Source organism: Balaenoptera acutorostrata, chromosome 17 (genome assembly GCF_949987535.1).
Source record: "Balaenoptera acutorostrata chromosome 17, mBalAcu1.1, whole genome shotgun sequence".
NCBI lineage: Eukaryota > Metazoa > Chordata > Mammalia > Artiodactyla > Balaenopteridae > Balaenoptera > Balaenoptera acutorostrata.
Window position 1 is genome coordinate 8,834,941 of NC_080080.1, and position 14,945 is coordinate 8,849,885.

The window sequence follows — 14,945 nt, forward strand, 5'->3', positions numbered from 1 at the left end:
TCCTCTCCATTTTTTCCCTTTTCCTGCCCACCGACCTCATATACACACACTCTTGCATTCAAGATCTGTGAAAACAAGGACTATTGACTTCATTTCTGTATCCAATGCCTTGAAAATAGTAGGTACTCCATAAATATTCATTGAATTGAATGTATTTGCTATCTCTTTTCTTAAAGTACTTCCTTTAGAGCCAAGAGCTCTGCTCCTGTACATTAAAGATTTTTCAACCCTCTTCCTCATATATAAACATATCCAGAAACCAATAGGCCAAAGACATGGTTATAAACATCAAGAGTCAAGAACGACTCATAGGTCTCCTCCAATAATCAAGGAGGAGAAACTACGGGAATTGTGGACAAGCCCTGAATTCAGTTCAACAAACATTACGGAACAGCCCCCCCACACCTGTCCGGCACTGCACATAGTTAGGTTAGATAAGATACCTGCTCTTCAGCACTTTATAATTCTCAAATCACATCCCTTTTCATACCATAATGCAATTCTTACTCAACCACCTTCCTGGTTAAATGTAAAGTCTTCAAGTTTGGGGACTGTCTATACTGCTCACCATTGGTTTGAAGGTCCCTTTCAAATGAAGGTCATCAGAGGTACCCCATGTCGCCAATAACGTGTTAGTATCAGAAGTGTCCATTTTACATTTATGACATCATAGTAGCAAAATGGGCAACATCTCTTTTCTCTACTTCTTCATGAAGAAATATATGTTTGTACAGTTGGTGAATGAACGAATCAACTTTAGAGAGTAGAAATATGGGGAAAACTCACTTGTTTTTTGGAGAGAGAAAAAAGACAATATAAAATAGTAGTTAACTAAGTACCAAGCTGGGATTAGGGACAAAAACCTCTGTAGCCTGTCCCAGGAAAGGGGGAGAACTGAGAACTAGTAGGACGAAAAAGAGCTGGGTGCCACTGTCCTAGTTTTGATTATTCAAGGTAGTTGTGTTTGTGTGTGGTCATGCAGTAATTCAAGTAGATACTGCATTTTCTCATGTATGTGGATGGATTATGCATTTCTTTCCTCCTTTCTCTGACCTAGGTTTGCCAAAATTTGACAACCATTCAGGAGAGCCTCTGATGAATGTCTTCAATCTGAATATTTGGAAATTGTCCCATTTGTAGTCTGCTTGGAATCAACTGTTTTATTGGAAAGAGTGAACAAGTGGATAATTGAGAAAAAAAAGCATTTTAATTTGGTTATGTGGTTTAAAAAAAATCTCAGTTTTGGCCTCACAATGATAATATGCTCATGAAAATAATATTAATTTGTCTTCCCTCTGCAAACACAAGCAGTTGAAAAGGAAAGGACTGGGAAATGTGACAGAGAACAAACCACCTGGATGAGTGTTCTCTTATTATACCTTAAGGCAGTGGTTCTCAAACATTAATTTTCTTTAGAGAACTCTATGAGGAGCTTATAACAATGCAGATTCCTGGGCCTGCCTGCCTGTACCTATCCCTTGCTGAACGGCTGCAGTTGAACAAAGAAAGGGAATTTATATAATCAGCACCAACTTGAAAGTAAATAAATGTGGTTTGTGCATAAAATATAATGTGGAAAAAGTTTTCAGATCTTCCCAAGGGATGGCCTAATAGAAGTTGGTGACAGTAGATGATGGTTGATGGAAAACGGGCAGGAGAGAGCCATTTTTCAGAAAGTTCTTCTTTCTAACCAGTTTCTTTACCAAGTTTTCAATCATCTTGGCACTCATGATTACCTTTCACTCAAACTTCAATTCAAATAAAGATAGAACACACAAAAAAATACCTCAGGGGCAAAATAAAGGCAAAACACCGCAGTGCTTTGAAACACACAAAAATTGTACAGTTGCACTGAGGGATTACAGGAGATGCTCCCTTTCCATCCCTCTTGCTTGGTATATGTTCCCAAATGTGGCCTGCGATTGAAATTTGTTTTGTATGATATTCTCTGGCTGGAGAATTGTGTGGAGAAAATTGTCTCTGCTTAAAATGGTAATGTCAAAATATCACTTTTTATATCAATTGTACTTAGTGCCTTTTTGGTTGAAAAAGTTTTATAGTAATAAATAAATGGAGTCATCAATGACTTGGTTTGGTCAAATACTAGTCGACATGTTGCTGTGAAGGTATTTTTTGGATGTAATTAACATCTACAATCAATGGACTTTAAGTAAAGCAGATGACCCTCCATGATGTGGGTGGTCCTCATCCAATCATTTGAAGGCTTTAAGAGAGAAGACTGAGGTCTCCTGAGGAAAAAGGAATTCTGCCTACAGATCACAGCAGCCAAATGCTGCCTGAGTTTCCTGGCTGCGGACTCAGGACCACAATATCAACTCTTACCTGAATCTCCGGTTTGCTGGCTTGCCCCATAAATTTTGGACATGTCAGTCCCCACAATTGCATAAGACAATTCCTTAACATCTCTCTAGATAGGCAGATAGATATAGATACCTATAAATATATCTATAGATATCATAAGTATATCATATATGTCTTAGGTTCTTGGAATATACTATTGGTTCTGTTTCCCTGGAAAATCTTGCCTAATACAGCAGGTGTTATAATCACCTTTTGATAGATAACCTTGGAAAAGTTTGATAACTTTCCCAAGGACACAAAGGGCACGTAGGGGATCTAGGTTTCAAACCCAAGTCTGTGTGACCCAACAGCCCTTACTCTTCCCACTGCTGATTGCTGCTGAGAAGGGGTAGAGGGGAGGAGCGTGGCACCTTGAAGATCAAATATTGCCTGAGTCACTCTCTCCGGAAATACTAACCCAGGAAAAGTTTTCCGTGAAGCAGAAGATTAAATGAAAAGAGTCATTTTTCAGGGACAGCTGTGACTTTTACCTTTGATCTTGTATCTCAAGATTCTCAAATCGAGGTCCTCAAAGATTTGGCATGAATAAGATGCTATAGGAGAGAAAAATCATCTAATGCTGTCTGGTTTGCTTTAGGACCTCTGCTTGTAGAGGCTCCTATAGCTGTAGCCAGCTCGTGATGGAGCATTTACTATGTGCTAGATGCTTTATCTACCTTACCTATAATCCTTACCGTAGTCCATATTTTGGTTTTTGCTGTAAAAACAGACAAACCCATGTAATGCCTGATGTGGTCCAGGCAGATCTTGTAATGATGCCATTGGCCATCTATGGCCTCCAAGCTTGTCTGCTTACCTGCCTCAGGCAAGAGAGTGACACATGCCTTCCCTTACGTGCCAGGAGTGAGGGGTAGTCACATGACCCCACCAATGAGGTGGGGGGTGGCTGGGAAATGTAGGGAAGCATGTGAATCTTTGGTGAGCTCTAGTGGACCCTACCAGACCCTCATTTTAACGACGAGGAATGTGAATCTCAGAGAGAATGCGTGACTTGTGCACCCCGGGTCTTAAGGCTCCTGTGTCATTTCCCGCAAGTAAAATCTACTGTAGTTACTTCAAAATGACTCAAAATGATCTGCCTGTGCTACACTGGATGCCAACCATTCCCCCTCCCCACCAAAAGGAATCCCACTATTGCTCATACAATACAGCAGAGCGAACACCTGCTAAGTTGGCATACTTTGCATCAATGCCACATTTCCCTACCGAGCCTTGATGAAGGTCTGATCATGTATTAAAAAAATGATCTATCCCGCTGTGATGGCTGTATCCCCTCCATCTGTCCCATGCTGGGTGAAATCTGCTACAGCTGCAAGTGACACCTGCTAGAGAGCCAGACGAGGTACCTTGGGGGTGTGGGGCAACTTAGCAGGCGGATGCTAAAAGCTGGCAACCACTTTGCTAAAATTTTCTTATCCTTTTATAGCCTTAAAGGAAATAAAAACAAAGAAAATGAGAGGCAAGGTGGGGGACGAAGGCTGGTATTGTATATCAGGACTTTTATTTTCAACGCAAATATATCATTTCATATTTGCCTGGTAGAGAGGGAGGGCGACCCACCCTCCACCCTAACCCAGATTGCAACAGCATACTCTTGTGTGGGTGAAACTTGTGTTCAGGCTGCAACTGACCTGCTGTTGGGGAGGTAGTGGAAGCTCAGTGCCAGGAGCTCCATTTTTCTTCTTTTTTTTTTCCAGTGAAAGGAAGAATCAAGGACCACATTCCAGATCTCTCCACCTTCCCCATTTACTTGGTTCTTCCTCTGCTGAATCACATCCTTTGAACACTAGCACTGTAGTTAACAACTCGATGTTCCTGCTCTGGAGTGAGACTGGACCCGGGGCTAAGTTCTGACCTGGCTACTTATCTGCTCTGTCACTTTGGACAAGGTATTTCATCTTTCTTTCTTTCTTTTTTTTTTTTCTTGTTGTTGTTGTTAGTTCCCTGACCAGGGATTGAACTCGTGCCCTTGGCAGTGAAACCTCGGAGTTCTAACCACTGGACAGCCAGGGAATTCCCCTGGCCTTGAGCCTTTTTTTTTTCTTTTAATTTATTTGTTTATTTTATTTATTTATTTTTGGCTGCGTTGGGTCTTTGCTGCTGCATGCAGGCTTTCTCTAGTCGCAGAGACCTGGATCTACTCTTCGTTGCGGTACACGGGCTTCTCATTGCGGTGACTTCTCTTGCTGCAGAGCACAGGCTCTAGGCATGTGGGCTTTAGTAGTTGTGGCTCGCGGGCTCTAGAGCGCTGGCTCAGTAGTTGTGGCGCATGGGCTTAGTTGCTCCACGGCATGTGGGATCTTCCCGGACCAGGGATCGAACCTGTGTCCCCTGCATTGGCAGGTGGATTCTTAACCACTGCACCACCAAGGGAGCCCAGTATTTCATCTTTCTAAGCCTTAATTTCCTCATCTATAAAATGGGATAAAATATCACCTAATTCATAGCGTTTTTACGAGAATTAAATGAGTCCACGCAGGCAAAGTACTTAAGGCTTAACACAGTGTTAGATACACACTAAGCTCTTCCAAAGTGGGAGCTGCTATTACCAACAGAAGTAGTAACATTAGTAGTAGGGGTAGGAGTTTCCCTGACTTCTGGGACCATGTGAATTTTCAGTTAGTAGGTGAGATGGTAGAAGAAAGGGGCGAGAAGTGGGCTGAGGCTTGGCCAAGGGCATGTCAATCTAGCTGAATAAATACTTCTTCCCGTGTTTAACACAAGGTGGAACGATATAAAGACAATATGGGTTTTGAAGTCAGACAGACATAGGTTGGACTTGGCCACTCTGTCATTAATGACCTTGTGATATTGGGCCTGTCACTCAGCTTCTCTGAACTCCATCTGTAAAACAGATACATTCATGCCTTGTGGTTCTACAGTCTGGGGGTGGGTGGGGGTGGTATCACTTTTCTGACATTTAGGAGATCAAAGAAGAGAAGATGAGCTTATATGCAGAAATGAGAAAGGATTCACTTTGAAAATAACCAGTTAAATTTTCTTCATTCTGTAAGTGCTTCACCCTCATTTCATTTAAATAAAAAAAGAGAAAATTCAAATAAGCAAAAGAGAAAAAGCTACCCAGGATCCCTTAACCCAAAGACAGCCACTGCCAACATCTTGGTTTTGAGCCAAGAAAAATGTCTTGGTGGCCAGGGTGATAAGATATGAAAACAGGCCTCGCAGAGAGAAGGACTTTGGACATGGAAACAGCCACCATCTGGGGTCAATCGTGCGGCCATTGCCCTGTTGGAAGCAGAGGGCTCCAGCAGATGACAGGCCCAGCCCCCCGCTATGATTTAGTATAAGGGCAGTGTCATCAGCTGTCACCCTGTAAGAAAGTTATCTTACTGCCCACTCCAACGTGGGGGCCAAGATGGCCACAATAAAAGTTAGCTTTAAAGACCCTTTATCAAAAGGGAAGCAGGACATAAATTAAAATCTAGTGTATCCAATACATCATTGTGTCCTCACTCCCTCCTTCCCTCCTTTTTTTTCAAGTCTTAGCCCCAGTGTCAGTTCTGAGCTCCACGCAGCTCAGGGCTCACAGTTCAATGATCGAGGTAGACAAAGAGGCGGTGACATCAACGTGATGGGCAGTAAGACAGAGGGGACTCCAGGTGGCCATGGAGCCCTAACGAGGGTGGGATGCTCCCATCTCTGCCTGGATGGTAGAGCCTCCCAGGCGCCCTCTGTACTCCCCGCACAGCTCTCAGCCCCCTGGCACAAGTCCAGTGTCTATCTTTCCTCATGAGTATAAGCTCCAGGAGGGCATTTCTATCCCCAGTGCCTAGCCAGTGCCAGCTGGGGAGGTGCTCAGTGAGTACTGACCAGATAGATGCTGTTGAAAGAAAGTGTGAGTTGAGAGGTGTTTGTAGTGGATACCAGCTGTCTTGTTCTGTCCAGTATCCCTTCTTCCCTTTGTCTGGTTCCCATAGCATCTTTCTCAATCACCCCTTCCCCAATCCATAGGCTTTAGTGGGGCTGCCGATCCCAAACCCTGGAAGACATAGAGGCACAGGACACAGCTTGGCCAATCAGATTCTCTTTCTCCCAGGGACAGACGTGATTAGAGGAAGGATGTGATTGAGCCCGGAATGAGGACTGAATTCATTCTGCTGCTGGCTCTCCCCAGCTTGGCTGCCCAGTTCTTTCCTAGAATCTCAGAGGAACCTTGGTGTCTCTCCAATAGAGCTTTCCTTTGAATTGAAGTTGAATACATTTATCTTGCTTGATAGAAAAAAGAAACTCATATACTCTTTTTTTTTCTTTAAAAGTTTTAATTGAGATGAAATTCACAAACATAAAATCAACCACGTTAACGTGCACAATTCAAGGGCGTTCAGTGCCGTCACGGTGCTGTGCAACCATCGCCTCTATCAAGTTCAAAAGCATTTTCATTTTCCCCAAAACAAAACTCTGTACCCATTAAGCAGTCACTCCCCATGACCCCTCCCTCAGCCCCTGGCAACCACTAATCTGCTTTCTGTCTCTAGGGATTTACCTATTCTGGATGTTTTGTATGTATGGAATCATACAATATGTGACCTTTTGTGTCTGGCCGCTTTCACTTAGCCTAGTGTTTTTGAGGTTCATCCACATGGTAGCATGTATCAGTACTTCATTCCTTTTAATGGCTGAATAATATTCCATTGAATATTATTGGATGGACCACATTTGTTTATCCCTTCATTCACTAATGAGCATTTGGCTTGTTTCCATCTTTTGGTTATTGTGAATAATTCTGAAAGATTCTTGAAGAATGACCATGAGTTTGGCAGGTGAAGGAAACAGGAGAGGATATTTAAAGAAAAGGGAACAACTAATTCCAGAGCAGAGAAATGTTCCTACACGGCCTCTCCTCTTTGTACTTTTTCAGGCTACAGTTGAGTCTCCACACAGCAGCTACAGGGATCTTTCCAACATGTACATCAGATGGCCTCACTTACCCGTTGAAAACACTCCATTCCACATTACATTTCCTCCTGCTCACTCTGCCATGGCCACAGCACTGCTGTCATGTCTGTTCCTACAACACAAAAGCTCAGCTCCACCTCAGGGCCTTTGCACCTGCAGGACACCGGCAGAAACACCCTTCTCCCCGAACTTTTTAAGGCCAGCTTCTCCTCATTGTGCAAATACTCCCTTTGCAGTGAGAATTTCCCAGCCACCCCGGAATGTTCTCCCCATCCACACCCACCGCCCCAGGTCACTTGACTCTCTCATTTTGTGAAGAATGACAAATGACTTTTTTGTTCATTTGTGGTGTGTGTTTTTTGTTTGTTTGGTTTGGTTTTGGTTTTTGTCTTTGGTCTCCCCCTGTTCTGTCCTCTTTTTCTTCACCAGAACAGAATCTCCAAGAGGGCCAGGGATTCATTGAATCCCCAGTGTGTAGAAGAGTGCCTGGCATATAGAAAGTGCTCAATAAGTAATTGTTTAATGAACAGTTGGCTGGGTGTGACCCACTGGAGAACTGGCAAGGAATATGGTGGGGCTAGTGCAAAGAAAGAAAGCCAGAGGTCCATGGACTGTGGCAAAAACATTGACTGTGTCTACATTTCCCAAGATGCCTCTTTATGCCAGCCTTATTCTAATTTAGCTTTAGAACTTCTCTGATTTGATTATTTCATACTATTGAGGGAATGGAATTCTTATCTATTACTTCTGTTTCAGAGTCAGCATAAAAACCCTAGAAGAGAGTTGATCCTGAGAAGTGACTTTGCAAAGGGGAGGCAGAATGAACAATGGGAGAAGGCAGAGCACTTATGTTCTCTTTCAGCGCTGTGTGGCTTCCGACAAATCACCTAACCTCTCTGAAGTTCAGGTTTCTCATCAGCAAAAATGACATCTTTGAGAATAATATTCTATTATATGGATATAATTTGCAATTTGTTTATTATTCACCAACTGATGGACATTTGGGTTATTTCCACTCTAACTATTATGAATAAGGTTGCATGAAATTCACATACAAGTCTTTGTGGGGAGACGTGTTTTGATTTCTCCTCAGTAGATACCCAGGAATGAAATTGCTAGGGGATATGGTAAATTTCCGTTTAACATTTTAAGAAACTACAAATCGTTTCCAAAGTAGCTTCGTCATTTTCTGTCCCCACCAGCAACGTGTGAGAGTTCTGGTTTCTCCACAGCCTCGCTGACACTTGGTGATATCTGTCTTTCTGATTATAGCCATGCCCTAGTGGGCATGAAGTGGATTTGCATTCCGTGGTAGCCAATGATGTTGAGCATCTGTCATGTGCTTCTTGTCTTACCACTCATTTTCTTTACTGCTTCTGTGCTCACAGTCTCATCTTTCACCTTAAATCAGTCACACCCTCCACAGTCAAACCCTGGACCTTGTCATTACCTCCCTCATAGTCTCAAATTTGAACATTCCACTCTTAACTATCAACATCTTTCCAGCTCACTATCTTTCCGCCTCCAACAATTTTTGCGGTGCTATCAGGATCAAATTATATTGATACTGACAGTGTTTCACTGTCTCTCATCCTCTGCCATGTCTTCATTTTTGTTCTTCTCCACTTGAGATTCCATGAGATATCATTAAAGTCATTCCTTTGCACTTCCCTCTGTTTATTGTGTTTTCCTGGTAAAACTACAGCACTGGTTGCACCCAGTGAGACATCTGTTATGCATGTGTGCCCACAAACTGAACATGGCTCAAGAAAAACCACACAACCAGGCCTTTCTTTAAATTCATGATCACAACACTCGAAGCGTGTTTGCTGGTGTCTGGCAATCATCCTATCCCACCCTGTGTACTGACTATCCTATTCCCCAGGTGACTATTTCATACCTTGTCCTTTTTTTCTCAAACCTTCAAGAAATCCTCTCTGAGTCTCATTCTTAGCTGATGTCATTGCTTCCTATTTTGCTGAGAAAATAGAAACAAGTATGAAGACACAGCTAACCATATCTATCCACCTACCAGCATCTGTTCCTACTCTCTTCCTTCCTGTTCTATGGATGGAAAGTCCTTGTTGCTATTTAAGGCCATATCACTGCTCATGCACTGAAACCCACCCCCTCTTATGTATTCATAGAAATTGCTCCAGGAATCGTTCTCTCTTCTGCAGCAGCAGCCTCTGTTATACTGTCATAACTCCTGTCTTAATTAAACCTTCTTTTGATTCCACACCCTTTACAACTACTCTCTTCCTCCATTTATCTCCTCCTAATAGTAGAAAATTCCTTGGTGGATTTGTCTTCTGTACTTATTTATCTCCAGTTCATCTCCTCCAAGTCTTTCTTGAACTCACCCCAATCAGGATTTCACTCTGCCCATTCATCACAGCAGCCCCTGTCAAAGCTACAGTGACCTTCAATGTTGCTAAATCCAATGGTCCATTCTTGGGTCTCATTTGACTTGACCTATAGCAGCATTTCACATGGTCACTTCCACCTTCTTGAAGCACTTTTCTTACTTGGCTTCACCTCCTACCTCACTGGTTTTGTGTCTCATTTGCGAATTCTTCCACATAGGCCAACTTTCAAATTTTAGAGTATTCTTGGCTTTGTCTTTGGACCTCTTCTCTGTCAAAATTCACTCCAAGAGTGGTCTCATCCATGCACATGAGTGTAAACACCTCTGCAAACCATGACCTCTCCAATTCTATCTCTAGCCTGGACCTCTGCTCCACGTGCGCATACCCAATTGCCCTCTCACAATTTCCACCTGGATGTCTAAGACACATCTCAAGTTTAACGTGTGTAAAACAGACCTCTTAATTCCTACCTCCTCCAAATCTGCCCCTCCACTTCTTCACCATGTTAGTTCACGGAAATGCCATTTTTTCAGTTTTCCTAATAAAAAATTCAGGGGTCCTCCTTGATTCCTACATTAGTTTGCTGGGGCCGCTATAACAAAGTGCCACAAACTGGGTGACTTAAATGACAGAAATGTATCTTCTCATTGTTCTGGAAGCTAGAAGTCCAAAATCAAGGTGTCAGTAAGTTTGGTTCCTTCTGAGGGCCATGAGGGAAGGATCTGATCCAGGCTTGTAAACGGCTGTCTCTTCCCTGTGTCTTCACATGGTCTTCCCTCTGTATGCGTCTGTGTCCATCATGTTTGGAATAACACTCTGTCTCCTTACAAGGTCTTACTGATTATTAGCCTCCCACCTACCCCTTAACATTTGTTCTTTGATCATCTGCCCCATCATATTAGCCACCTTTCTCCGTTCCTTTAGCAGGGCAGGTTTTCCTCCATCTGAGAGCTTTTACTCTTCTCTCTCCCTGGGAAAAATCTTCCCTTAGTTCTTCACGTAACTGGCTCCTTCTCATGATCAGGGCTCATCCCAAATGTGACCTATTTGACTACCCAGGTAGCCTTCCTCTGAATTTATTCCATCTCCCATTTTTCTTTCATAACCTGTATCATCACCTGCAATTGTCTTATGTAGCCTTTATTAGTTTACTTGTTTATTGTCTATCTCCCCCTATGTGTATATAAGTTCCTGGATGGTCAGAACCTTTCAGTCTCGGTCATCACTCTATGCCCAGCCCTAGGGGCTCAATACATGTTTGTTAACAACAACAACAAAAAATGAGTAAATAAGTTAATGGGACCCTCTAATGCCCACCCAGATGAGGAATCTTTACACCAACTACATCATGCTCTTGAAACAATTATTTGGGTACACATGCACGTGCACTTGCATGCACACACACGAACACACAACACATACACACATTCAGGTTGGTAAGAGGAGACAGGGCAAGTAAAAGATTACATTAAAATCAGAGTTTGGAAAAGACAGCGTCAGTCCTCTGTTCATGTAAGCAAAACCTTGAAAACATTACTTTTCTCTAAGCTGAAATGGGAAGCTATGAATTCTAGAAGATTTTGTGGGTAAGGCCATTCTCTGCCTTTGGACAAATGGTGCCCAGCAGAGCTGTGTGACAAGGAAGGTGAGATCATTTTCGGCAGCTGCCACCCAACTTGGAAAGGGTTGATCGATATGACAAAGTCTTTTCACAAAGAACATAAACCAAAGAAGATGACTGACAGTGAAGTAAACATTTTAGAACTAGAGTAATTAGGAATATATTAGCAATTAAAATAAACTTATTATCATTAGCAAAATTGGCAGTTACTTGCAATTTCCCCAGGGGCCTCATTTCAAGTTTATCCTTGTAGATTATATTAAGGCAGGATTAATGTTTCTGGAGATACAGCTTTAATTTCTATGGATTTCATTTTTTCATATCCCTGTAGAGCTCAGTGGTTCTCAAATAATAGTCTTGTGGATCTCAGGTTTTCTATGAGCTGGACCCAGGTGTTATAACACCAAAACTGAACAAAGCTGTTGTTTACCCAATTCTCAGAGAAAACTAAATGAGTGGATACGATTTTTTAGTTTCCTCTTTTATGCAATTTTTTTAGGCCTCCACCACCTGCTAGCACATGTCTTCCAGGAAGTACTAGAAAATGACAGAACTCCTGAGCTTGAAGCAAATAAATAAACTAATCAAGGGAAAAGCTTGATCACCAGCCTTCTAAGATCAATGCATCTTCCTTCTGTGGACATGTGTGTTGATGGGTTGGACTTTTTGGATGGTAACAGAGGCAGGATTGAACTCTCTGTCGTTTTTACCTTTTGATTTCTACTCATTGTCCCAACTAACGGGAAGGGTATCTTTTAGCATCATAAGGCATCAAAGTTGTATCAGTTAGGGTTCTTTGTTGCTAGCAATGAAAACAGACCCTGGCAATAGAACCAAAAGGGTAGTAGGGGTAACTTTGGCTTCTATATCAGGAAACTCGTACCTGGAATCGCCCTCCAACAAGACCCAGAGGAGTAAATACTGGGACAAAACAAATGTCCACTTCAAACATAAGGTTATGAGAGACAGCGTGAGCAAGATTCTACTCTGTGTTAGAGATGCTTTACTCAGAAGAATCTGGAAGACTTAGTCTCTTCCCACTGAAGCTGGAGAAGGTCCAGAAACAACAGATGTCCAAGGGACATGGCAGGATGGAGCTGGGAGGCAGTGGGGAAGGGTAGGCTGAGATGCAAATAAGGAAACAGTTCAGGAAACCAGAAAGGGAGAGGGCATGCCGATGCCCATCTGAGAGGGGCTGACCTCATGGGAAATGAAGGAAATATTTTATTCTATATTTTAGACTCTGAGAGCAATTGTGACCTGTCACTGGTAAGACTGTGTTCTTCACGAAAATGACTAACTGGGTCTGAACACTTTCCCATGGATGTCGTAGGGATGTAATAGAAGGGTTACCCAAACAGATGTATATTCATTTGCTCTGGCAGTAAAGGGCTTAAGTTTAATTAATGGGTTTTAATACACACACCAGTAGTTTATACTGTTTCCCTTTGCAGATGAGAATTATTGGTCTAGTTAAGCAGGAAGAGAATCCATAGGTATGAAATTTTAGACCGAGGAAGGACACTGGAGAACACCAAGTGGGGCTGGTGGGTTGATCTGGGCACATGGAAGGTGGGTTTCAGTAGCCTTGGAGGATTCAGGGGGAGACTTTAGCTCAGTGTTTTTCAAACCCTACTTCTAGGAATTTCCCATGAGCTGGGCCTCTAAAAGCAAACAAAATCAAACACTGTTCTTTTCCTAGGTCTACACAGACAAATAACCGATTGAACTGTCTCAGTTCATATCAGATTAGTGCTCAGGGACACTGACATCTGCTTCAAACCAGAGAAGAGCCTCTTTTATGTGTCTTATGTTTTAGGATTTGAACAGAGGACTGAGACTGCTCACACAATGCTTAGAAACAACTGAGTCCAGATTCCTACCTAAATGAGGCATCTCCTTCTACAAAATCCTGCACAGATCAATCAAACACATTTTAATTAAGTAAATGCAACTAACAAACTGTATTTAATTGAACACCATTAAACCATCCCATAAACATGCAGTGGAAGGGACTTGTCCACCCTTTGAATCCTGGTGTGCTTCCAGCCACTTCAACCAATAGACTACGAGGGAAAAGACTTGTCCACTTCCCATAGCAGTCAAGTCCACCGTTTCAGTTCTCTCCTGCTGTATTAAACTACTCCCAAACTTATCTCATGATTTTGTGGGTCAGGAATTCCGGCAGGGATCAGCTGGGTGATTCTCCTGTACTATGTGGCATTGACACACTGACATTCACAGATGGATGGGCTGGTTTACGGGGTCCGAGACAGCATCACTCAATATCTGCCATGTGGACCGGGAGAGCTGAAAGGCTGGGGCTTGGCTGGAGGGGCCACCTACACTTGGCTTCTCCAGCATGGTGGCTTTAAGGTAGACAGACTTCTTATAAGGCAGCTCAGGACTCCAAAAGTCAGTGTTTAGCAAAGCGGATTTTTATGAACTAACTCTGCAAATCACAGAGCATCTCTTTCTTTGTACCCTATTGGTCCAAGTGGTCAGAAGCATGCCCAGATTCAAGGTAAGGGGCATTGACACTGCCTTTCAATGGAAGGAATGTAAAATTATTTGTATCCAGGCAGGTTTAAAATCTTTCCATCCACCACTGGAAGTTCTGGATGAAAGAAGGAGGGAAGGAAGAACTTGAAACTGTAGAAGTGCTGGTAAGCTTGGGAGCTTGGTTTACTTGTTATAGAGTTGCAATGAGGAAAGTCTTCTGAAGGAAAATTAATGCAAAGTACAATGGAATTGTAACCACAGTATTAGTTACACATCATAAAAATACTGAATTATATAATAATAGTAAAAATAATAAGAACCCAATAGCTTTCTAGGTCAATGTCCCTGGAATCTATCCAGCACAGAAGAAGAAGGAGGCCTATTTTGCTGTTCCTGGAATTTTTAAAAACCCTCTTTAAAATTTATTTCTACTTATATATAGAATATGTTGCAGCAGTTTTCTCAGGAAGCCCCACTCATCTTGTTACATTTCCAAGAGCCAAAGAAATAAGTCTATTTTGAATAATGATTTGCATAAGCAGACACACACCATGGCTCTTTAAACTACCACATTCAGTTTGAATGAAATGAACTTGACTTTACCCGGAGCTGTCATATTGTGATTTATTTCCCAGCTTCCCTTCCCGTCAGTGGGCTGTAACGATCATAGCACACTGTACACCTGTCCTCTGTGGCCCATGGGTCCTCTGATTCTAAGAAACGGTGTCTGTGATGTTGAGTTGAGGAAGGACACAACATAACCAGCCCAGCCTGGCCCATGACAAATTACGAAGTAAATATTCCTGGTTTCCCTGTTTTAGCACCCACATCTCTTCTCTATTCCACCAGAGTGTCAAACAATCTGTCAAGACCCTGCTCCCAGAAGGAGCTCTTATCCTAGATTTTAGTGTAAAGATCCCAAGATGAAGAAGTGCCCAATGTCCAAAAGAATGGGGCACCTTTCCTGGGTAGCCTGCTCCATCCCCTAAATACTGAGTCTGCTGTTTTAAAAAAGTGTCTTTCATTAACTCAAATTATCTCATTAAAGCTTCACAATGATCCTTGGAGGTTATTATTAGCACTCATCTAACAGGTGGAAACTAAGGTTAAGGAAGTTTAAGGTCACACCTCTGGGAAATGGAGTGTGGGCCGAT

At 42.5% G+C, this 14,945-nt stretch overlaps 2 protein-coding genes across 4 annotated transcripts in view; both read left to right on the forward strand.

Moving 5' to 3' along the window:
- Window positions 1–8,222, forward strand: part of TMEM71 (transmembrane protein 71) — a 34,991-nt gene extending 26,769 nt beyond the window's left edge. The window contains exons 10-11 of one of the 3 annotated variants that reach the window (XM_057532383.1): window positions 4,080–4,271; window positions 8,056–8,222. In XM_057532383.1, the coding sequence (XP_057388366.1) occupies window positions 4,080–4,236 (157 nt within the window). In that variant the 3' untranslated portion in view covers window positions 4,237–4,271; window positions 8,056–8,222. Of the gene's footprint in view, window positions 1–1,057; window positions 2,544–4,079; window positions 4,272–8,055 lie in introns of those variants that run through there. The other 2 variants (XM_057532384.1, XM_007188897.2) reach the window with 2 other exon arrangements.
- Window positions 4,194–14,945, forward strand: part of DNAAF11 (dynein axonemal assembly factor 11) — an 85,778-nt gene continuing 75,026 nt past the window's right edge. Inside the window, exon 1 of the mRNA XM_057532382.1 lies at window positions 4,194–4,271. The gene's annotated coding sequence lies outside the window, so the exon portion shown is untranslated. The remainder of the gene's footprint in view (window positions 4,272–14,945) is intronic.